This window comes from Gracilinanus agilis, chromosome 4, assembly GCF_016433145.1.
Source record: "Gracilinanus agilis isolate LMUSP501 chromosome 4, AgileGrace, whole genome shotgun sequence".
Lineage (NCBI taxonomy): Eukaryota > Metazoa > Chordata > Mammalia > Didelphimorphia > Didelphidae > Gracilinanus > Gracilinanus agilis.
The window spans coordinates 440,586,215-440,612,700 of NC_058133.1; the positions used below are offsets into that span (position 1 = coordinate 440,586,215).

At 36.2% G+C, this 26,486-nt stretch overlaps 1 protein-coding gene across 10 annotated transcripts in view; it reads left to right on the top strand.

The window, feature by feature from the left end:
* The window catches only part of ABCD3 (ATP binding cassette subfamily D member 3), a 135,125-nt gene that overhangs the window by 22,715 nt on the left and 85,924 nt on the right, over nt 1-26,486 (top strand). For all 10 annotated transcript variants that reach the window (XM_044672058.1, XM_044672053.1, XM_044672054.1 and 7 more), the window contains 2 exons: nt 4,733-4,769; nt 26,360-26,458. In XM_044672058.1, the coding sequence (XP_044527993.1) occupies nt 4,733-4,769; nt 26,360-26,458 (136 nt within the window). The remainder of the gene's footprint in view (nt 1-4,732; nt 4,770-26,359; nt 26,459-26,486) is intronic.

Here is a 26,486-nt window from a genome sequence, read left to right on the forward strand (position 1 = left end):
TTTACTTTCCGTCTTAGTAACCATTAAGACAGAAGGGCAAGAGCTAGGCAAACAGGATTAAATGACTTGCTAAGAGTCATGCAGCTAGGAAGTATCTGGGGCTAGATTTGAACACCCCCTCCCCCCAATTCCAAGCCTGGTGCTCTATCCATTGAGCCACCTAGCTGCCCTCTGATTAGTGTTTGAAAAGGATTATGATCGGCAATATCAATGATCTGTTTTGAGAAATCTTGTGCCCCCAAAACCAAGTTGATCTTTTAGACCAATTACGATTTTGTTATGAATATGAACATTGTAGAGATTTTATCAATAACTTAACATGTCAATATTTAAGATCTGTTTGCATTCCTACAGATGTAATTAATTCTTAAACTTTATTTGAATAAAATATGACTTAAGAAAAATTATTTGTGTAGATTACTTTATGAAAAGGCATATTTGGAGAGCCTAACATTTTTTGTTGTTATAAAAAAACAACAACTTTGGAAACCACTGTTCTGCACTATGGATTTCTTTTCCTGGAGCTTAATGGGCTCACCCAGTAGCTCCCCACTACTGGTTGGACTAAATTGTCAGAGAATTGTGGCTAGTAGAGAGACATCTTTCCATCTTTATATAGCAAGCAATATAAAGACACAACTCATTTATGTCTTCAACCTACTCAAGTAATGGTGATAGTTGGCTGATCATACCCTTAATTGATATTTCATACCAAATGAAACAGATTTGAACTTGCTTGCATATGACATTATTGGCACAGAACCACATTAATTTTGCTTTTGTTTGTAACTATTTAAACTATTTACACTGAAAAAAGTGGATATGTTTAAAGAGGAATTTCATGGAAAAAGTTAATATCAAACCACATCAGAAGATCAAGAATATCTAAGGAATTAATGAAAAAATGTAAAGGAAGGAGGGCCAGTAGTACCAGATTTTAAACTATATTATAAAACAGTAATTATAAAAAACTATCTGGCAGTGACTAAGAAATAGTAAAGTAGAGCAGTGGAACAGAACAGACAAATAACAAACAGTTGTAAAAGGTTATATTAACCTTATGTTTAACAAAAGTAAAGATCCAAGTTTTCAGGGTAAGTATTCACTGTTTGTTAAAATTGGGGGGAAATCTGGAAAGTAGTGTGACAGAATCTAGATATAGGACAGTGGTTCCCAAACTTTTTTGGCCTACCACCCCCTTTCCAGAAAAAATATTACGTAGCCCCCTGGAAACTAATTTTTAAAAAATTTTAATAGCAATTAATAGGAAAGATAAATGCACCTGTGGCCATCACCGCCTCCCTGGATCACTGCAGCACCCACCAGGGGGTGGTAGCGCCCACTTTGGGAATCACTGATATAGAATAATATCTTACCTCATTGCTAAGATAATATCAAAATGTATGCATGACCTAGGCATAAAGGGAGATGTCATAAGCAAATTAGAAGAACTGGTAATCTATTACTATTAGATTTTTGGATAGGAGAACTGTTTATGAATAAGCAAGAACTGTTTATGAATAAGCAAGAGATAAAATGGAACATTTTGAATACATTAAATTAAAAAGGTTTTGTACATATAAAACAAATATAGCCAAGATTAGAAGGGAAGCAGAAAGTTGGAAAGAATTAATAGGCAGTTTTCTTGGTTAGAGATTTCATATATTTAAAATATATAGAGAACTTTGTCATATTTATAAAAATGTGAGATATTCTCCAATTGATAAATGGCCAAAGATATGAATAGTTTTTAGATGAAGAAATCAAAGCTATACATAACTATGAAAAATGCTTTATTATTGATTAGAGAGTTGTAAATCAATCTAATCTATCATTCTATTTATCTATCATCTAATTTATCATCTAATTTATCAATCAAATCTAATCATTATTGATTAGAGAATTGTAAATCAAAACAATTAAGGTAGCATTTCACACCTATTGGATTGACTCAAATGATGAAAGAGCAGAATGACAAACATTGGAAGAGGATGTGGAAAAATGGGACACATGAACTGCCAGTGGAACTGTGAACTGATTCATTCATTTTAGACAGCAATCTGGAATTATGCCCTGAAAGTTATAAAACTGTACCTTTTGAACCAGCAATACTGATATTAGGTTTATTTCCTATGATGTTCAGAGAAAAAGAAAAAGAACCTAAATGCTCTAAAATATTTTTAACTGCTCTTGTGGTGGCAAGGAACTGCAAATTGAAGGGATGCCCATCAGTTGGGGAATGGCCAAACAAGTTGTGGCATATGATTGTGATGAAATACTACTATGCCATAAGAAATGACAAGCAGGTTAATTAGAAAGGAAAAAAAGCACCATTCAAAGACCTACATGAACTTATGAAGAGTGAAATGAGCAGAATCAAGAGAACATTACATATATAGTAATAGAAATATTGTTTGTAGAATAACTTGTGTATGTCCACCTCCAGAGAAAGAACTAATGAATAAAAAATAAGTAAGTTTTATATACTGTATACACATATCTTTTTGTGAAATGATATCTTTTCTAATGGGGGGAGGGAAAGAAGGGAAAAAGTATAAATAAATATAAAAGATTTATGTAAAATATATAAGATATCTGGATATTTTAATGTAATAAATTTTAAATAAAAATAAACTACATCATCTATTTTCCTTATCTTGTTAGAATAATCAGAATTAAATTTTTTTTTTAAACCCTTACCTTCCGTCTTGGAGTCAATACTGTGTATTGGCTCTAAGGTAAGGGTAGGCAATGGGGGTCAAGTGACTTGCCCAGGGTCACACAGCTGGGAAGTGTCTGAGGCCAGATTTGAATCTAGGACCTCCCGTCTCTAGGCCTGACTCTCAATCCACTGAGCTACCCAGCTGCCCCCCAGAATTAATTTTTGATACAAAGCCATCATCCCTTTTAGTAAATAAACAAGTGTTATTCTAGCTTCTGCCTTGGTTCTTTCTGATTCATCCATCAGTTAGTGTTGTGGACACATTGTAAGAAGAGAGCTTTGGAAACTGAAATTGGCTCTATACGGTAGAAGATAATCAAACTCACTTAAAACATTTTCTGCCTTTCTCGGTTCTTCATTTCTTCATTTGCTGCTGATATTTTCTGTTGTGGCTATTGTGGAAGGGCAGTGATAAGAAGAGTACCAGTTACTTGATGGGAATACCTGCTTAGAGCCCTTTCCTGGGAATTGGAGGAAATATAAATTTAGACAAGACAATCCTTGTTGTCAAGGAATTTATAAACTAGTATGACATTAAAACAGCAATATAACTATAGCATAAGCATTTTTTTTTTTGGTGAATTCTGAAGGAAAAAGTTACTAACCAGGAAGATAAGGGTAACCTTCCTGAAAGAGCTGAATTCTATTGTTTAGTTGTCTTCAGTTGTATCTGATTCTTCATGACTTCATTTGGAATTTTCTTGGCAAGATACTGGAGTGGTTGTCATTTCCTTCTCTAGCTCATCTTATAGTTAAGGGACTGAGGCAAACAAGGTTGAGTCTTAAAAGAGCCTGGGCGGGGAGGGGGTGGAGGCACACAACCAGTAGTGTCTGAGTCTTTCCTGACTTAGGGCCCAACTCTATCCACTGTGTCACTGCATTAAAGAATGGGCAGTTATTAACTGAATGAATTGGGAAAGGGAGGGTATTCTAGGCAAAGGGAGAATGTGAGCAATGACAGAAAAACAGGGCAACTCAGTATATGTTCATGTGTGGTGAGTGTGAGAAAAGAGGTGAAATTCAAAATCAGGATTTTATTATTTGATATCTTTGGAGATAATATCAAATAAAATAACATTTAAGATTCATGGAAACTCAGAAATATTAATGATGGGCAAAATTGATTATAACCCTTGATTACTCTCATGGTTTTGTATCAAAAATTAATTCTCATTATAGTAACAAGATGAGGATAGTAGATGATGTGGTTTATTTTTATTTAAAATCAGCATGCATAGTCAAGCAAAATAAATTCAGTGGTTATATACAAATATCTATATACACATAGATATATATGTCTCATTTTCTAATCTAAATTTATCATCCCTCTAATGGATAGCCATAGTTTTATGTGTGTGTTTATGCACAAATAATATTATGCATGTGTACTATATATATTTAAAAATAGCATTGGGGAGAGAAAAGAATTTTTTAATTGACTTTAAAAATTAAAGTTGGGAAGGGTGTGACAGGTGCAAAAAATGTTTCATGGCCTTTCAAATGGAATTACTGTATCACTAGTATTATTTGTCTTGAGACCTCTTATGAATTGAGAGTAGTCTGTAAATGTCTGTAATGTAAAAATAATCCACATCAATAAGACAAAAGAAAAGGGAAAAAAAGAAAGCAGATGATCTCAAAGAGATATGGGAAAAGCTTTATATACTTATTTATTTAGAGTGACATGTAGAATCAGGAAAATAATTAGTACCATAACATTAACATTGTAAAAACAAAAAAATTTGAAGTCTTTTATAAACTAATGGGAGAGTGGAAGTGGAAGGGAAAGAAAATTGATTTTTGTTAATTAAAAAATAAAAATTGAAATGGATTGGGTGCTTCAGAAAAGGGATATTGCATGTACTTTCATATAAGCTTATTGTATTATTGGTTTTATTTTGTTATGAGTTCTCAAGGTGAGGGAATTCCTTAAATGTTTTAAAAACAAAACAATCAGTAAAACTTTAAAAAACCCAATAAAATAAACCATTCTTTTTTTTTTCTCTGCAGTAAGAAAAGTGGAAAACCACCATTACAGAGCAATGAGGTAATTCTTTAATATTTTCTTTGAGGTGAAACACATATTAAGAAATTTTTAAAAACAAACATAAAATGAAGCAAGTTCCCTTCCAGTACAGGAAACCCTTGAGATAGTATCCCTGAAAGATGGCTGTCTGTCTAGCTTTTGTTTGATTATTTCTTATAGTTGTGAGATTGAGGCACATTACATTCTTGGATAGCTCAAATCATTAGAAAGTTTTTCCTAGGTTGAATTCAAGTCCATTTCTTTGACTTGTACTGATTAGTTTCAATTCTTTCTGGAACAACACAGCTAAATTGTATTCCTTTTCCAGATGGTGGCAGTCCTTTAAATATTTGACAACTGAATTCAAAGCTTCATGTCATTTGCAAATTTGATAAGTATGATGTCTATGTTTAACAGAACAAGAGCAAGGATAAATTCCTGGGGTACTTTACTAGGGTTCTTGCTCCAGATTGATATTGATCCATTAATTACCAGTCTTTTAGTTGAGCCATCTGAATTCCCCACTTGAATTTGTTATCCATTTTTTATATTTCCTTCCTGTCCCTGAGGATTCCATGAGAATTTTTGTTAAATGACTTGTTCTTGATTAATCCATGCTGATTCTTAATGATCACTGATTTTATTTCCAAATGTTTACTAACCATCCCTTTTTATTTATATATATATTTATTATTATATATAATATTTACACATATTACATATTTATTATTTTAATTGTTATATATTATATATATTTATTATTTTAATTTTTAGTTATTACCTCTTGTGGTTTTTTGCCATAAATTAGCATTGCTTTCACTGGTATATAGTTTGAGGGATTTATCTTATTACTAGCTTTGGATATGTCATTTTAAGTTTTTAATATCTCTCCTGTTCTCACCTTTCATTCTGTTTTGAAACATAGACTCTACCCAGTGGTATCAGTTTGCAAATTTTTTGGTCTCTTTATGTGTAGTTTTTCCAAATCTGGTGACTTGAGTTCATTTAGGGCAACTAAGTCCTCCCTTAGCACCTTTTAATATTATTTTTATTTTTTATTTTTTGTTACCCAATTTTATTATTGGCAGAGGAAAGATGAGCAAAATAGGAGTTAAGTAGTTTTGCCTTCTCCAGGGCCAACTATTATTTCTTATTTTTCCCACAAAAGGTTTCAGTTTTTTCCTTAATACCTTTTCCCTCCAGCATACCTAAAAGTCCCTTTTGCTTTCTTTAGCCTTCTTTTTAAGCTTCAGTTTATTTGGGGGTTTAAACCTGCCTAATAGTCCTACAGGATCATTCCAGTCTTTAATAATCATCTTCCAATACCTAGCCTTGCATCCATTTTCTAGGTTTTTTTTTTATCTTTAGTTGTTTTCCCTGTGAAATCATATGATTTTCTTTAAACAGGTATCCTTTTTCTTCTTCATTAGAAATGAAATTAAAAACCTCCTAAAGGACTTCATTATACAATATAAGGCTATAGAATAGTACTTAGCCATGCTCTTTACTCTTTGAAATATGTTCTTCTAAAGTCTAGGGTGCAAATCAGACTCTTCATTATTTTATATAAGGAATTATGTCCACTGAATAATAAGATTACTTGATTAGTTAAGTTCCTGTCTCCCTAAGAAAAACTGGTTGTCAAAGTATAAAAGGCAATTTTGAGTTGTTCAGTAATTCTCTTCCTTTTAGCAGGATAGTATATAATGTACTCTAGTCACATATCTCCATAACAAATGTTTGTGGCTTACATACATAATAAAAGGAAGTGCTAAGTTTCAGTTAAAGATTAGTGAAAATTAAGTTGTATTTTTTTCCCACAAAAGGTTGAACTGCTTGAAATCTATCAGTGAACCTCTGATTAAAAACAATTGTTTTGGAAAAAGATAAGCTTTGCAGTATTCCAGTAATGAGTCATATCCCACTAAATCATAGTGATACCTATGAAGTAGTAGTTACCTTGGTCCATTAAAGTGTGTTAATGAAGTGTAATATTAGCATAATTTGATACTTCCATGGATTTGTAGTCTCATTAAGGTAGATTTTCTTTCCTTTGATACAGATTATCATCTATCCACATCTCTAATACTGTGTAACTTCTGTCTGGATCCTCTAATAAATTCTCCATGGTGGGACTACCTAATATTCTGAGTTCTTTCTTTTAGGTCTCTTAACCTGATAACCATCTATCACTCTTGCTATATGACCTGCCCCCCTCCTTTTCAACATTTATCTGGTAATAAAAAGCCCTGGTACAACTTCTCCTACATAATTGTTTTTTTGGTAGCATTATTCAACCATGTTTCTTTCCATTAACCTTTGGGTAACCCTCAGCTAATTTTTTGGAGACTGGTATGTCATTAGTGCCATATAGCATCCATCATAAAGAATATTGGTTTTAAAAGGTAAAATTTATTTCAGGAAAAAGCTTGAGGATATTAAAAGCACTGCAATTTCCTAAAATCAGTCAATAAACATTTAAAATATCAATTATTGCCTGGTACTGTGCTAAGTGCTGAGGATACAAAATTAAGGATAGTCTCTGTTCCTATGGCGCTTACAGTTTGACGAGGAGACAGCTTTTAAAGGACTATGTTTAAGCAAGATAAATTAGAGATAATCAAAAGAGGGAGGGAACCTACATTATAGAGGAAAAGGTTCTTGTATAAATTGGGATTTTTGCTGAGATTTGAAGGAAGCTAGGAGGTAGAGATGAAGCAGGGAAACATTCCAGACATGGAGAACAGCCAATGGAAATGTTTGGAGCTTGGAGATGGAACATCTTGTTTGACGAATAGCAAGGAAGCCATTGCCAATAGAACACAGTGTGTGTGTGTGTGTGTGTGTGTGTGTGTGTGTGTGTGTGTGTGTGTTATACATGGNGTGTGTGTGTGTGTGTGTGTGTGTGTGTGTGTGTGTGTGTGTGTGTGTATTATACATGGTTTTAAATGCTAAACAAAGGATTTTATTCTTGATCCTAGGAATGAGAAGAGTCACTGGAGTTGGTTAAGTAGATAAAATGACTTGATCAGATTTATACTTTAGGAAGATCACTTTGATAGCTGCGAGGGTGGATTGTAGTGGAGAAAGACTTGAGGAAGGCAGTATGATCATGTGATAATTAGATTAAGTCTACACTGCCCATCTTTAGATTTAATCACCAAAGGTGAGAACACCTCTAATTCTGGGAGGTCCATAACCCACCTGTACTAGAGTGAGGGACAAATCAGAATCAACTGACCTGCGGCCCTAGGTGGTCTATGAGAATTGTCTATTGTGATTGGACATGCAAATTAGGAGGGAGGAACAGGAAGTGACCCCTTTAAAAGGAGAAGGTCCTCAGTCAGGTGAGGGCTTTGGTGGAAGAGAGCATCTGGTGAGGACCTCTTCTGGTTCATGGAGGAGTGTTGGAATGCTGAGACTGGTGGGACCTCTGACTTCTTCCCTTTGAATTATCATGTGGGTAAGTTAGGCTGACTCTCTCTCTCTTCCCTTGGCGTTTCTGGAGGCTCTACCCTCAGGGCCTCTCTTGCCTCTCTAATTGTAAAAGGCCTTGTGGCTAGAAGCCTTGTTTAATTAGCCTCTGTGCCCCTCTGCTGGGCCTCTAAATTCTTACCTGATAGGGCCAGAGTTTCTCTCTCTCAATTTCCCTACCTTCAACCTTCCTAATTGTAAATAAATCACCATAAAAGTCAATTTTGACTCGAGATTATTCTTAATTGAGGATTGATAATAGTTCAGTCCTCTGGTGACCATCTTTTAATATATTGAACCCATAAAAACCCCTTTTCCCCCCTTATAATCAATAAGCTGTTTCAGAGTTGTGAGGTGATGAGGGCCTTCATCAGGGCAGTGGCAATGTCAGCAGAGATACAGAAGCACAATCAAGAGATGTTACAAAGGTAAGAGTGCCAGGATATTGTGACATATTAGATTTGGGGATGAGAGAGAGTGGTGGTGTGGATCATACCTAGATTGTGAGCCTGGGTGACCAGGAAGATAGTGTTGACAGTAATAAGTTTGGAAAGAGAGAGGGGAGATATTTTGAGAAAGATAATTAGTTGAATTTAAGATGTCTAGAGGATAATTTAGACATCCAGTAGCCAGTTGGAGATGGGAGAACGGAGGCCAGCAGAGAGAGATTTGGGCTGGATAAATAGATTTGAGTATGAGCATCACAGAGATAATAATTGAATTCATGAGTCCTAATGAGGTCATCAGTTCAGGTAGTCTATAAGGGAGAAAAGAAGTAGGTCTAGACACCTCACTTAATGGGTATTACCTGGACAAAGATCCAGTGGAGGAGACCGAGGACTGAGCATATAGGTAGGAAGAGAACCAGAGTAAATAGTATCAGGAAATTTTAGAAAAGAGAGTATCAAGGAGAAAAGGATGATTGACAACATTGAAGACTACAGAAGCGAAAAATGAGGATTAAGAAAAAAGCCATTAGGTTTACCAATTAAGAGATCCACAATAACTTTGAAGACAGCAGTTTTGCTTGAATGATGAAACCAGGAGCCAGGCTGAAGAAAGTTTAAGGAGTGAGGAAAAAAGGAATTGAAAGCATTGATTGTAGATGATTTTCTTAAAGAATTTGATTATTGTAACATTTGTACAACCCAGTAGAATTGCTTGTTGCATCTAGAAGTGAGGTGGGAAAAGGGGAAGGAAAGAAAACGAATCATGTAAACCTGGAAAAATATTTAAAAAAAAAAGAATGTGGTTACTGAAGTGATGAGTGATATTGGATGATATGTAATCAGATGGATGTATCAAGTGAAGATTTTATGAGCAAAATAGACATTTTTATAGACAGGAAGCAGCCAGTGAACTAGGAGAGATGGAAGATAAATGAGATAGTAGGGATGATAGAGGAAACAATATGCTGGAGAAGTTGGAATGTTATGGAACTAGTCACTTGTGCATATAGAGGAGTTTGTTTTGTCATAGAGAAGGGCTTCCTCTTCTTGTGATATGGGGGTGAAGATGGAAATAGTGACAGGATGTATCTGAGTGATGTGACATGAGGAGTAGGGGAGAAGAGGGAGTTCTCAGTTCATACAAATGTTCTCAGAATTCTTTGAAACTATCTCTTTTATTATTTCTTATGGCACAAGAATATTCCATTACATTCAATGACATAATTCGTTTATCCATTCCCCAATAATGGCCACCCCATTAATTTCTAGTTCTTACCTCCATGAAAAGAGCTGCCATAAATTTTTGTACATGTGTTTCCTTTTCCCCTTTCTTTGATTTCTTTGCAAGGATAGACCTGTATTTCCTTCTTCCAATAATCTTTCAAAATTTTCTTTTTCTATGGCAAAACTAGATTTCATTAGAATAGCTTCATATTTATGTATAAATGACAGAAATGCAGTTATTACTGTAAATATTTACATCTGAAATTAAGGGCTTATTACCCAAATGAAGTTTTTATTCTGTAATATTTGCATATTTTTTAAAACTTTCTAGTGCTTCTCCCTCAAAGTTGTCTACCAGATAGTAAGATGAATTGAATTATAATTGTTGAATATCATGTTAGTCACATGCCACCCTTAGCACTATTTTCTCATCTTTACAAATGACTACTCCACGGGGCTCTGTAAAAATGGAATGGTCAAGAGGGTCTTCTTTATTCTTAATTGCAGAGGAAAGCAAGTTCAGAATAAAACATTTTATGCTCTGACTATAAATAGTCCTATTTCTATTTGTACGTGGTTATTTTGTTGAGCCTTACGGAATTAATTTTGTTCATTCAGTGTTTTCCTTCAACAAAGCTCTATAAAATGGTTCTTGAGCCTTGGAATGTTACTTAACTCATTTTACTTTCATTCCATTCTGGATTTGATTATTTTCTTTTGCTATTTCTTAAGATTAAAGTAAATGTGGTGTTTCTTCATTTGTTCCTCCTTCTTGACCCTATTTTTAATCTTTAGTTAGTTTGGATTAGAGTACTTCCTGGCAGTTTAGTTTTTGAATTAGACACCACTTCCTAGTCTTTATTCTTTGAACTTTTTTTTTTTTTTGGTGCATTTTCACCTTTGAAGTCTTTCAAATGGTACTTAATGACAGAGAGTTTGCTCTCCCTCCTGCTTCCTCTCTCCTCTTTTCTGTTTCTTTCCTTTAATTTATGTCAGGATTGTTCAGTTGCAGGTTCTATTATAGCCTTTATTGCTAGTCAGTATTTGCTTGGTTTCAGCAGTAGACATATAAAACATAGAGAGGAAGTTTTCTGAGGACAAGGTCTGATAGTGTTGCTTTTTTAAATCTTGCTATTCTATAATTTCAGTTTTCCCTTCCCCAGTTTCCCAGTACTTTATTCTGCATTTCTAGAAAACAAAACAGTAAAATTTTGTTAAGATGAGGTTTACACTTTTGTCAAGAACATTCCAGACATATGATCTTTGTGTTGAATAGATTCAGCCTGATATTTTGTGCTCTCATTAATTTATTCCTACTATATGAATTATAAAATCATAGAAACTTAGATTTGTAAAGGAATTTAGAGGGAAATGCTTTTTATTGTTACCTGTCCTTCAGGCATGTGTTTTAAGAAGACTATTTTTGTGCTATCATTAGTAAATATTGTCATTTACAAAATAGGAAAAGGGTCAAAATGATATCCAGCAGCCGGTGTCTATTCTCAATTAAAGGTACTTAAGGACCTTTAGCTTTTTCTCCTTGAATTATGAATCATTCAATTGTTAATTATATGCTTTTAGTTCTGTGCCAGGTTTTTAGAGATGAGAGGATAAAAATTTTTTTAAAAATTGGAACTTGCTATGTAGCTCTTTAAGTCCCTAGCACCTTTATGGCTTTCTTTCTTTTTCTTTCAATAATAAGTCCAGCCAAATTTTTTGAGGATTCCCTTTTCTCTCCCAAAATTCATAATTTAATACTTTTAGTAGATATCCTTCCAGTACAGTTTGCAAGTTTTTAAACCATGCACATCTTATCCAACTCTTATTTATGCCCTTCCAAAAATCTGTGTTGGAGGGGCCACCCTGTGTGTCAGGAGCCCATTCTCTTAAGTGTTTTCAGCATTAGTTTGGCTATTATCCCTCTTTGTTATGTGACTGCTTTTTTTTTTTCTGATTGTATATGATCTTTTATACTTTTTGTTGTTTTTTTTCCTTTTTTTTTAAACCCTTACCTTCTGTCTTGGAGTCAGTACTCTGAATTGACTCCAAGGCAGAAGAGTGGTAAGGGTAGGCAGTGGGGATCAAGTGACTTGCCCAGGGTCACACAGCTGAGAAGTAGCTAATATGAGGGGGAGGATATTACACCTAATCCTGTCCCTGAAGCTATGATTAGAGACTTACAGAGCCCTGGAATGGTGGAAGAAACTGTCATGTTTCAGAATCCAGTTCAAGAGAAGCCATCTTGTTCTCAGTACTCTGCAGAGAGGCAGCAAGGGGGAGGGGCAGACTTAGACTCTTACCATACAGAGCATGTGCTAGGAGAAGACACTTGCCAGGAAGTGAATTCTTGTGATTACCATGGACCTTTTAATAGAGGAGAAGTAAATTCTAAACCAAGCACTATCCAGACATTAGAGAAAGAGACAAAGCTGTTACCTTTGCATAACAACAATGACCAGAAAGATCCTTTAATCATCATCCAGATTAATGGAGAATACATCAGTGGTATCATTGATACAGGGGCAGATATCAGTTGCTTGAGGAATCTCCCTAGTGATTGTGAAATGCTTGCTTCAGTCATCGTGAAAGGAGCATCAGGCATTCCACAAACTGCACCAAAATTTCAAACGAAAATGGTGAAATCAGGACCAATAGAATTTGACCATCAATTCTTATTGTTACCACAATGTCCTAACAATCTCATAGGTAGAGATATCCTGTGCAAACTTGCAGCTACAATATATTGTGAGCCAAGTGGAAAACTGTATTTGCACCTGCCCAAGACGTCATTGAAACATCATCCTGACTTATGCCTGAATAGGATTTCTGAAGATCACATAGTTTTAGTTCTGGATCAAGACAGCTTATATAAGATTCCAGATACTCTAATAGTAGGAGTATGGGCTGCTAGTTCATTAGATGTGGGTAGAATCCTTTCGGCTAAGCCAGTGAAAATAAAAGTAAAAGAAGGAATGAAACCACCTAGAATTCCTCAATTTAAACTGAGCAAAGAGGCACTGGAAGGAATAAAACCTTTGATCAAGGATTTATTAGCTCAAGGCATCCTAGTGCAGGGTTTTTCTGAATTTAACACTCCTATTTTACCAATCAAGAAGGCAAAGTTAAATGCTAATGGGAAAGTACAAAGGAGAATGGTGCAAGATCTTAGAGCAATAAATGATTATGTGGAAGATATCCATGCAGTTATTCCAAGTCCATCACAGATAATTGCAGGGATTACTCCGGACTCTAGGTGGTACACCGTGATTGATCTGTCCAATGCATATTTTAGCATTCCAATCCACAAAGACAGTCAAAGATTGTTTGCATTCACCTGGGAAAATAAATTCATATTTTGGGGGCATCTTCCACAAGGTTTCAAAAATTTGGCTTCTGTGTTTTGTCAAATACTGCAAAAAGATCTAGAATCCATATCTTTCACTGCTAGCAAGATAGTGCATTATGTAGATGACATCCTACTAATGTCACCAACAGGAGAAATCTGTCACAGAGACAGCATCCATCTAGTGGAAGAACTATATAAGAGAGGACATAAAATATCCAGAAACAAAGTGCAGTGGGTAAAAAAAGAAATCAAGTTTTTGGGATTCACACTGCAGGGTGGAACTAGAAGTATATCAAAGAAGAGAATTGAGGATATATAGAAAATCAGCTTACCTAAAACCAAGAAACAGCTAAGAGCAATAATTGGCATGACTAGTTTTTGCAGACAGTGGATACCTGGGTTTTCTCTAATTTCTAAGCCTTTAACAGAGTTAACCAGGAAAGATATCAAAGAGCCACTGAAGTTAACAAGAGAACACATACATGCCATTGAGAAGTTAAAGTCAGCAATTCTTTCTTCTCCTGCATTAGGCATTCCAGATCACAACAAAGTTTTTCATTTATTTATCCATGAAGATAAGGGAATTGCTTGTGCAGTTGTTTTTTTTTTTTTTTTTTTTTTTTTATCCTGGGACTCCATTCTAGGAGCATAGGGCCACAACCAGTAGGCAATGAGTCACACAGTCACTCATGGTCACCCAGCTGGGAAGTGTCTGAGCCCAGGTTTTGAACCTAGGACCTTTCGTCTCTAGGCCTGGCTCTCAATCCACTGAGCTAGCCCAGCTGCCCCTACTTTAGGTTGCAGTTTCTTTAGCAGATGTAGTTTTTACAGGGTGGGGTTGCTAGCCCCACGCCCAACCCTCCTCCTTTTTCATCCGGGCTAGGGACTGTCCTTGGCCCAGGAGTGGTAAGGGTGGGCAATAGGGGTCAAGTGACTTGCCCAAGGTCACACAGCTGGAAGTGTCCGAGGCCGGATTTGAACCTAGACCTCCAGTCTCTAGGCCTGGCTCTCAATCCACTGAGCCACCCAGCTGCCCCTGCAGTGCTCACTCAATATTTAGGAAGCAATTTAAGACCCATAGCTTACTATAGTTCTACACTAGATCCTGTTATCTAGGGAATGGTTTCCTCTTTGAAGATTATTGCTGTTGCAGCTTTGATGGTTAGGAAGAGTTCTAAACTGGTTCTGGGAGGGGAACTCAGATTGTATTCCCAGCATCAAATAGAAACCACACTGAGGAATGCAAATCTGCAGGCTTTCACATCTCAGAGACTCTCTCAGTATCAAGCCACTTTATTAATGAACGAGAACTTGACCTTCCATAAGTGTAAATCCATCAATCTAGCGACTCTTATTTCAGAACTTCCATTGGAAGGGGATAGCCTCCATATTTGTGAGGACACATTAGAACTAGTACAAAAGGCTAGAGAAGATCTTTCTGATGTTCCTATGGAAGATGCCGACCTCACACTGTTTTGTGATGGTTCGAGTTATCATTATGATGGGAAAAGAGTGACTGGTGCAGCTGTAACTACCCAAAATGAAACCCTATGGTATGCAGCACTTGGGCCAGACATATTGGCTCAAGGAGCAGAAATCGTTGCATTGACTCAAGCATTGATAATTGGTGAAAACAAAGCTCTGAATGTTTTTACAGACTCGAAGTATGGATTTTTGATTGTTTATTCTTCGGGAGAAATTTGGAAGAAAAGAGGGTTTATAACATCTAATGGGAAAGCAATAACATATGGGAAACTAATTAGCGAATTGTTAGAGGCCATACAATTGCTAGCAAAGTTATCTGTAATACACTGCAGGGCACATCAAAAGCTAGTGGGACCAATAGAGTTAGGTAATCACAGAGCAGACGTCTCAGCTAAGTTTGCAGCCAGATGTGGAGAAACAGCTGTATTTCACCTAGCCTTAGTGGATAGAGATGAACTATTACAAGCCTATTCACAAAAGGAAGTGGAATACTGGAAGACAAATCTTGGAGCCACTCTGGTGAATGGAGTCTGGATGTGAATCTCTGGAAAACCGTTCTTGCCGAAATTATTGTACCACACTGCATGTGCAGCAGTTCATAGAAAAGGCCACTATGGAGTTTTAGGAGTGGTAGATACAATTTGCAAAAGCTGGATAGCAATAGGTGTGACTACAGAAGCAAAAAGAGTGTGTGATGAATGTTTCATATGTCAACAATACAACAAGGCTGTAATTAAAACAAGAGCCTTTGGAGGAAAACCTTTAGCATTCACACCATTTGAGTGTCTACAAATAGACTATGTCACAATGCCTAAATGTCAACAGTATAGGTACATTCTCGTGATAGTGGACAAGCTGACCAAATGGCCAGAAGCGTTCCCAGCTAAAAGAAACGATGCAGCTTTTGTAGCAAAGGTGTTATTAAAGGAGATAGTTCCAAGGTTCTCTATACCATTAGTAATTTCATCTGACTCTGGTAGTCACTTTGCAAATTCAGTTTTAAAGCAAATCTACCAGGTGTGTAGGATCAAGAGACACTTGTGTTCTATATATAGACTGCAGTCGTCAGGGGCGATGGAACAGACTAACCAATCTCTAAAATCAATGGTTGGAAAGTTATGTACAGTCATCTTAAATGGCCAGATGTTTTACCTAGAGAAGCTAACCAAATAGTCAAACTCATTTGTCACCGTTTGAACTATTATATGGTCAACAACCATGGATGGGAAAAGCTCCACGAGACACTGATTACCTATCACATTTAGGGATTGAGTGCAAAATCTATGAGTATGTCACATTGTTAAAAGAGAGATTGGATGAATTACAGAAGTCATCTCTGATACAACAAAGAGTACCTCTTGACTTTAGTCTTCATGATTATCAACCTGGAGATAAAGTGTATATTAGAAACTTCACAAGAAAATCAGTATTACAACCAAAATGGTTAGGTTCTCATGAAATAATCTTGGTAACACCATCTTCAGTAAAGATTAAGAACAAAGATTCCTGGTATCACTACACACACCTAAAGAAAGACCTCAGAGAAGCAAAGTCCTCATCAAGAAGTCAGTCTGAAGTGCAAGAAACAGAATCTCAGCTAAATAAGCAGTCTCACTCACAAGATACAGAATCTGATATAGAAATAGAACCTCAAAGTTAGAAATCATACTTGGAAAAGCCTCAAACAAGAAAACATCAAGAAACACATAAATATCAAGAACTTGATACTCAAATCACTGATTTAGATCAAGCAAAGTCCTCATTCATGTACAAAGAACAACATTTAAATCTATTAGAAAGTAGTGCAGAAGGAGAAACAGAATATTAGGTTAAACATTATATATTTACATCTAAGACAAGTGTAAGCATAAAGTCTCATGAAGGAATCTTGTGGCAACACAAAATTCTAACATAACATCATACAGTCATGCATTGGTTCCTGATCCAGGGATTCCTCAATCAAGTCGATGACAGACAAGATGGGTTTCCAGCAAAGGAGAAGAGAGATGAAATCCCGAAGAGATCTAGAGTTCTAGAGACATGAGGACATCAGGACCAGCGCAAGGACAAGAGAAGACATTGTACTGATAGACTGTACAAAGACCTGAACTGTGACAGCACTGTGACTTGGACATCATCACCAGGAGACTCACAAGAAGAGAAGATCAGCGGATGAAGATTAGGTTTGAATAAGTGCAAGGTTTTCACACTCAGACACTAATCATAAGGGAAATGCACATATAGAATGCATGCAACAGAACATAAGCTGATTGACAGAAGAATTCTGAAGAAGAAGGTGAGTATAAATCCAAACAGGATATGATAGGCCATGAGTTCAACACATAGTCACAATAGAGTCACTTCACATGTACATAATGTATATAGTTGAAGAAACTACAATGACCCAAAAGAGCAAGAGAGTTAAGTTTCCTTGCAAATATTTCATGAGAACATCACATGGAAAACCTTGTACATATGTAATATTGTTACTAACATATATTGCATAAGTCTACTAATCCATAGGGAAAGAGTAGGGTAGGGATGTTCAAAAATTTAGTTAGTATAGGGTCAGTGTAAAATAGTTATGAATGTTCAAATAGATTTGATAGAATGTTAGGTAGACATTGTGTAGAGTAGGTTAGTTAGAAATGAATGACTAGTTAGAAATGACAGACTAATCTTTCTAACTATAGATTAGGGAATAGAAATGTTAGAGTTTAATGAGTTAGGAATGTTATTTGAAGTTAGTATTAGTAATATAGACAGAGTTATTGAAATTTTTCTTTGTCTAAGGTTAGGAAACAACATAGATGATTGTTTTAAATGTTATGATTATGTTCATATGTTATGTTGATGTTCAACTGATGTGTTCATGAAACTATTGTATTCAAATCCCACTCTTTCCCACAGAGAAACCTATCCTAAACCCTTGTCATTAGCTTTAGGCTAGTTAGTTAGTTAAGGCATTAGATAAGGTGGTATTTATTATTTTGGGAAGGGATAGTTAATGGGATAGGAACATATAGTTAAGATTAGAATAAGTGTAGACATCATCCATGAACAAGAACATCTGGAAATTTACAGGTTGAAATTTCCAAAAACAAAACGGCATTCATGTTATATTGAATCTCTGGGAGCTTGAAGTTCACCTTTAATTGACAAATAAGTCAGTTGGATGGAATGTTCCCAGGGAAGTCATGCGAAAGGCAGGAGGGGCAGTTGAGAATCCTGAGGAGATTCTGGATCTTTGACCTGTGCTGAGGCTGGAGATCAGTGGATCCTGGTCTTGGAGTGAGGGTGCAAACATCTCTCTGCAAACTCTTCCTGTACTTGAGATACCATTCCAACCTATACCTGACCACCACCTCGGTGTCTACTGCCCCTAGATATTAGGAGTTTCATCATCTAGATATCTAGGTTTCCCAGGGCCTGGGAGGGATCCGGAAAGTGGGCGGGAGACGAAGAAGAGGGTGGAAAGGGTGGACATAACTCAACTGTAAGGCTGAAGATCTATTGAAGAAGAAGTCAAAGATATCCCAGCAGTTTACCTACTCTGGTTTAGTCCTGGTCAGGCTGAACCAGAGGGAAGCTACATTGATTCTTCATCTGTTAGCAATTGAGATTTCATTAGTAACCATTAGAATAGGGTCTCCTATACCACACTCCTTTACCCATATCCTTCTTGTTTAATATAAAGTTTAAAGTACCTTCCTAAAGCAGTTTCAAAGCTTGTTTTGGGAAGGGAGAAATCGCCGTCAGAATACAAGGCGTTATCCTAGCTAAAGAGCCCAAACCAACATATCAATTAACCCCAGGTGGGTCCTGAAGAGATATACCTCTTAGACCTGAAGGATCCTGCCTGGGCAACTGTTATAAGGGAGAAGGGTCATCTTATTTCTCTCTGTACATCAATTTACCATCTCAAATAGATCAAGAGACCTCCAATAATTATAACAATTTGAACCTAGGACCTCCCGTCTCTAGGCCTGACTCTCATTCCACTGAGCTACCCAGCTGCCTCCTTTTTGTTGCTTTGCATACAAATCATCATTGCTTATTTTCTACAGTATAATTATGTCCCCTATAGTTTCTCATTTTGGAGGGGGGGCCACCTCCAATTTTGATTTTTCAGAGATTGTCTTCTTACAGGATTCTTAAAGCTCATTTTTCCTTTTGAAGCAGTAATTAATATATTCTTTCATTTCCCTCCATAATTATACAAGTGACTTTCTATTTTAAACTAGTGTTGCCTTTTATTTACCATCTCTTTTTGCTTGGCAAGAGATACAAGTGTTTGCTGGCCAACAGAACTCCTGGGCTGCTGTAGTAATTCACTGATTGAATGTCTTAACGTATGTTGGAGTCAGTTTCTTACTTCTTTTCCCATTTTTTGGATTCAGTGGCTTTTTTGAATAGGTAAGGTTGAAGCTCTCATAATCATATGCTTTTTTCTCATCTTCATCTTTCTGATTTTTGTTGATTTTTTTTCAAAAGCTAACTTCTGTATCAGTAATTTTCAGTCGTTTTCAGACTTTTAAGCTATCAGAAATTGAATTGTGATATTTTGTACTTGCTATTATATTCATCATCTTTTAAGTTCTTGGTGAACATATTGATAATATAGATATGACTTTTCTTAATCCTGAACCAAAATATCCATCTTATTTTTTGCTTTTCTCTATACTCACCATTGAATTCAGTGAATATTAAGCTATAGAGATTGACTAGAGTCAATATAGAAGTTTTCTACCTGCTCAGTCTCTGAAAAAAGATGTTGGTGCCTAAGCTGCAATAACTACTTCATGATGGTCTTTTTTGCCTATACTTATCTTGAATACAAGGTAACCAGCTCTCTACATCTATCATCAAAACTCTCAAACATAATAAGAATTAAAATGAATAACCATTAATATTTAGTGTCTTCCATATTAAAAATCTAAAGTCTTTTAACCTCATTAGAATCAGTTGTGATTGCATTGCCAGAATTTCATTTTGATTCTTTTGTTCTTCCTAAGTTAAGTTCCTCCTTAGAAACTTTATTATATAAGAATTTAAATTTAGATTTTATGCTAAATATGAGAATTTGAAAGTAATATTGTGGTCACTGATTTAAAAATATTACAGCTTAAGTCAAAATGACTTTTAACAGCTTCATTTACAAAGAGGTGGAAAGAGTGAAAGTAGAAAAATGTAGATAAAGAGACAGAAAGCACTGCCTCCCTACAAATACCCCAAGTTTAATCCTAATGTCTTCAGACCGCAAATTTGAATCCCAAAGCGAATCTCATCAGAATCCAAAGCCCTAATTAGGAAGCCAAAATCTGTAGAGCCAGGAGATGCTGAGAACCTTCAGTGCACACAAAGCTAGGACTGCCAAGAGTATCACTAAAACTCACACTGAAGGGAGTTTCCCACCGAAACGCCAACGAGCAGAGAGGGTCTCCACACTGAAGAACCAAGGAAAGAATCACTCCACTCGCTACCTCAAGATCCAAGGAAAGAGTCTCCTCCTCCAGTCTTGGCTCATTGATGCATAGTCCCTCCAAAGAACTCCAAAGGAGAACAAGTTCAAAGGAGAAATCCCTTGGACAGGAAATTCAGGAGTTTTTATAGTCCTTTTTTCCACATCACTTCCTGTCCCTTCCCCACTTTAGGGGAACCAATCACAGTCTTTTAATTTGCCTAGCACTGCCCAGGAGTGGGGCAGTGGCCTCTGGAGATGTCACCCACTCTAGCAAGTGACTTGTGAACTCATACTTAGTGACTGGTAAGGTACTAAGTAGGGGTACTTAAGTTTTTGATTGATTAACTTAAAAGTTGCTGATTGATAGACCAAGAGAGTTTGATTCACTCTTCACAGTTAGGAGATCTTGCTTATCTTATATCTGATCACCAATTTTTCCTTATTCCTCATGATAAAAAAATCCTCTATTTTTCTTTTGCCTTTCAAAAGATGAATTTATCAGCAAAGCAACTAAGGAAATTTTCAATTGTCCTGTTTTCTATCAGAGAGAGATGTCTAGTTTATTGAGATCCCTACCACTACCTTGATCCTTTGCCAGCTTTGTGATTTATGCCAGGAATTCCTTATCCCATTTTTCTATCTAGCCTAAAGACTTGTAGTCTACCACTATATTGCCTTTTTCTCCTTCTTTTGAGCTTCTTCCAGATGCCTTCTACCTTCCCCTTCACTTAGGTTAGTTGATTTCTATCCGGACTTTTTGGCATAGAATATTGGTTAGTGTTACCCAATCAGTTATTTTTGAACAATGTGTTCTCTAAAGTAGTTTCATTCTAGTCATGATTTGCATCCTGCCAAGTTTTAGTGATAAACAAATATGATTTCATATATGAATTCAGATTTCGAGCCTTTTAATAGCTCTTAAGATCCCATGCCAGATTTGAATTTCTAACTGCCTGTTGGACATCTTTGCCCTAAAGAGCTTCTATCAACTCATTCAACATTTAAAACTAAACTAATTTTTTCATTTAAACTTGTTTCTCTTCTTGATACCTTTATCTCTCCCCAGTGGACCAGCATTTTCCTCGTGACTCATACTTGAAATCTTTGACTTCCTTTTTCATTTTATGTATCAAATCCAATTATATTTAATACCTTTTGCATCTGTGTTTGAAGTGGCATCATTGACTGGTGGCAATTCAAGTTAATATTCCTTTAAAAGTTGTTAGTACTAAAATAATATAAAAGGATAAATATATTCAAGAATTGGAAATGAAGTTCTATATAAAGTTCATGGGAAGAAAGTTTATTACCTATCACATTTGCGTTAGGCTTTGAAGGATAAGTAGGAATTTAAGGGAGAGAAAATATTTCAGTTATAGAGAATAGCATGAGCAAAGATATGAAGATGGTACAGTTCTGGACACATTAGGAAGCCAGGGTGATAGTAGATAATATTGGGATAGTTGGGTTATGTAATGTAAGGGTTAAATTTAATGATTGGACAATAATTATTTGAAATTATATGGTTGCCAATATTCATTATATCTTGAGTCAGAAATTTATTTACAAATATTTACCGAATGGAGAGGAAACAATAAAGTCGAGAAATGTGAAGAGGTTAGAGATGTTATCTATCCTATCAACTTACTCTGGGTCTGCTTAATCCAGTCAGAGTTTAATTAGCTCTCAACCAGGAAGGCTGGTAGTGAGTAACCACTCGGCCTCCTCCAAGATGGAAGCTAGTCTCTTAAGAAACCAGGAAAGGAGTCAGCCTTTCACTCACCCAACAAAGTGGTCCAGGAGTCAGACTCTAAACTGAAGCTCCCTCAAAGACTCTCCCCAGTCAGAAGACTATCTCCAGAAGACAATCTCTTCAGACTATCTTCTCAAAGACAATCTCCTCTGAGGGAGTTTGGGGCTTGCTTTTATGGTGACTTCTTGTCCCTTCTCCTCTTCACAGGGGCCAATTATGGTTTCCAAATTGCCTAGCACTGCTCAGGGTGCAGGGCCTGTGAGATTCACACCTCTTATCTTCTGAAGGTGTAAACTTATCAAAGGATTCACAAGTTTCTGACTGAGTTAAAAGAGTGGAGCTCATGGATTGGGGTGGACGTGATTGAGGATGTAGACTCGAAACTACCACACCAATGCAATTACCAACAATTTGGAAATAGGTCTTGATCAAGGACACATAACAAAACCAGTGGAAATGTGTGTCGGCCATGGGTGGGGGGAGTGCGGGTGGTGAAGGGGAAAGTGGGAGCATGAATCATGTAACCATGTTAAAAATGAATATTAATAAATGTTTAAAATTTAAAAAAAAAGGGTGGAGCTCTCCAAGTAAGTGACTGTGAACTCCCTTACTTAGTATTAAGTAGGGGTGTTTTTAAGTTTTTGGTTGATTAACTCAACATAGACAAAGAGAATAAAGAACTCTCTTTCACAGTAGACACCAGTTTTGGAGGCCTTGGATGCCTTCCAGACAGAGGAGTTTGGACTTCTCTTGGTATATAATGGAATGCCACTGAAGATTCTTTTTTTTTTTTTTTTTTTATATATTTTTAAACCCTTAACTTCTGTATATTAGTTCCTTGGTGGAAGAGTGGTAAGGGTAGGCAATGGGGGTCAAGTGACTTGCCCAGGGTCACACAGCTGGGAAGTGTCTGAGGCCAGATTTGAACCTAGGACCTCCCGTCTCTAGGCCTGGCTCTCAATCCACTGAGCTACCCAGCTGCCCAGCCACTGAAGATTCTTGAGCAGAAGAGTGATATGATAAATCTGGTAGTCATATGAATGGTGATTGAGGGTAGAATGGATTAAGGAGCCAGGAACAACTATTGTAACAGACCAGGAGAGGCAGTTTGGAGAGAGAGAGATCACAGAAGATAAAATGTATAGGACTTTGTAAACACATATTAAGGGAGAAAGAGGGAAGAGTCAACTATAACTTATAACTTTGAGGTTTCAGATACCAGAAACTAACTATGTTGGTGGTGCCATTGATATAAACAATTCAGTTAAAAGGAAAAGGAGATTTAAATGAAAAGATATGTTTGATTTTGATTGTTTTGAGTTTGAGGCACATATGGGATACCTGTGTTTCTTGTCCTATCAGTAATTTTAAATGCAGGTCTTAGAATCAGGGCTAGAGATTTAGATTTGAGAAATTTCCAAGAGAGAGAGTATAGAGAAGAAAAGAGGAGCAAGAGCAGACTTTTGGAGAACTAATTGCCTTTAAGGGATTAGGAAAATGATGAAGATCTTAAACATATTTAAAATATAAACATACAAATTTGAATAAAGAAAAAGTGAACTTAAATAAAAAGAAAAGGAAATTTTCAAAAAATAAATGTAGGAAAAGTAAAAGAATATATGAGCCAGTTAGATTGTCAATATCCTTCAAATACCGATACTTATTCCAGATTTGTTGTGAAATTAATTTGCCTGTGATATATATCATCTAGTTGGATCTCTTATTGGTTACTTATTGCTCACTGTTCTCATATCACTTGATCATTCCCATTTTTAGGAACCATGTGAACTCTCCACTTTCCTTTTTGCCACATTTTTTGTATTGCTTCAGTTGAACCATCTCACTTGCTTTCTCTTATTTCTTGGATCAGAATCCAGCGTTAAATACAGCGTTAAAGGATTTAAAAAAAAATCTGGACCTGCAATTTGAATAGTAAAGGAAATTCCCAGTGAGAAACATTTCTCACCAATTCAGAATGGCACTTAACCTGCAAGTTATAATTTTAAAGAGATCCCTTGGATGCTAATTGGTGAAGTGTTTTGGTTAGTATCACAGAGCTAGCTTGTGTCAGAGACAGGACTTGAACCCATACCTTCCTAATTCCAAAACTATTTGTTTTGCCATGCTGCCTCTATAACCATACCGTCTTGAATATCCAATCTTGGAAGCTAAGTGGGATCAGACCTAGTTAGTACTTAGGTTGGAATTAGTGCCATGGGGCACTATAAAAGAAACCACTATTTACCTGTGTTACCTGTTCCCATATTTCTGTGTGTATGTGTATTGATTCTATATGCCATTTTAGGATCATTTGAAGAAAATGTAGTTAGCCCAGAAAAGAGAAGATACTGGATGAAAATGATAGCTTTTTCAAATGTTTGAAGTATTTGCATGTGGAAAAATTAGATTTATCTGCTTGGCAGAAGAGGGCAGAACCAGGACCAATGGATTAGAACTGCGAAGAGAAAAATAAGTTCTATGTCAGGGAAAAAACCCAAAACTTGCTTACAATTAGTGCTATTCAGAAGTGGAATAGGCTGCCTTAGGGAAATAGTGTTTTCCTTCTCCTAGTCTTCAGGCATGGAGTGGCTTAATAACTGTTTGTTGGTTATATTGTAGGGGGGATTTCTTTTCAGGTTGGATTACATAGCTTAGGGGTTGGCAACATATGGCTCTCGAGCCATATCTGGCTCTACCTCCCAACTGGCCAGTCTGGGCAGAGCCCCAGGATGTGCCCCAGGGGGTCCTTCAGCCCCACCCCATATTCCAGCGCCTTCCGCCTCCATCCTCCTCCTTCTGCAGGCATTTATGGCTCTCACAGCCAAAAAGGTTACCCACTGTTGACATAGCTCCTGTAGTCCCTTCAATCTTTAAAATGTTTAAATTCAGTGATTTCCAGCTTTCCTGCCTTCTAATGTCATTTTTCTTTAGATCCCTTCCTTGTTGTCTTTTAACAATATGTTTTGTTGATACCTTATTTTTTTTAAACATTTATCTCCTGTCTTAGACTCAATACTATGTATTGATTCCAAAGCAGAAGAGCTTTAATGGCTAGACAATGGGGATTAAGTGACTTGCCCAGGGTCACACAGTTAGGAAGTATCTGAGGCCAGATTTGAACCTAAGACCTCCCATCTCTAGGCCTAACTTTCTATCCTCTGAACCACTTAGCCACACAACCCCAGCCCCCCGGGTGTCCTGTGTTTTTAATACTACACACATTTCCCCCAGTATCACTTCTTCCCCTCCCAGAATCCATCCCTTATAATTAAGCCTTTTTTTTTTAAAAGGAAGAAAAAACATTCAGCAAAGCCAATCAAGACATTTAAAAAGTCAGAGGTTATATACAGTCTTCCACACTCTCAGACACCTCCCACCCCCCATGAAGGAGCACAGAGAATTCCTTTTCCATGCTGGATTAGGCTTGGTTATTCTAATTCACAGTACTCATTTTTGATCATTTACATAGGACATTTCAAAGATGCACATACACACTAGAGTCAAAGAAAATTGAGCTTAAATGAAAAGGAAAGAAAATTTTCAGAAGCCAAATTGATCTTTCCATTTACATTATTGTAGGTATGGTACAGATTGTTCTCCTGGCTCTACTCTATCATTATTAGTAGACACATGAAGATAAAGTAGTTATTTTGGAGACAGTTGTGTTTTGTCCTTTTTAGATGCATTAGTTTTTTTGCTTTTTGTTTTAAACCCTTACCTTCTGTCTTAGAATCAATTATTGGTTCTAAGGTATAAGGTAAGGGTTAGGCAATGGAGGTTAAGTGCCCAGGGTCACACAGCTAGGAAGTGTCTGATGTCAGATTTGAACCCAGGACCTCCCGTCTCTGGGCCTTCTTGCATTAGTTTTAAGTTTAGTTTTCCTGTGGGATTACTTATATGTAGCTCAATGTACTCTGAACATTAATAATAATTAAAAAGTTAATAAATATTTGAAAAATAGAGAGGTAAAGTTTTTGGTTTGTATCCTGGAAAGCAGTAGAAAAAATAAAGAAAGTGTGGCTCCAGGATTTCAGTGTTTTTCCTGACAATCATTCAATTCATGATAATTGGGGAGAGGTTCTCTAGAAGTTGGTTTTTCTTTTCTGTTCGCTTTATATGTCCCACTAAAACTTTTGGAATTTCTGCTATTTTTGTTATATGTATTCCAGTAAATCAGCTCTTTGCCGTATTATAATAACCTTTAGTTATTTTCTTTTATTAAAAATGTTCTTTGTTGGTAGAAGGGTTGAGTTGCTTTTGTCATGTGTTAGCAATTAAAGAGAACCTTGTATTTTTACATAAATGTACTTAAAATGTTAACTTGGACAAAGTAGCACACTTTAGTTTTATAATTAACTTCTAATATGACCCTATCAAAAATTTTTTTTCTTTTTCCTTATTTTTTTTCTTCTGTAGAAAGAAGGAAAAAAAGAGCGGGCTATGGTGGACAAGGTATTCTTTTCAAGAATTCATCAAATTCTGAAAATTATGGTTCCTAGAACATTTTGTAAAGAGGTAAGTCTTATTTTGAAAAAAGTAAACC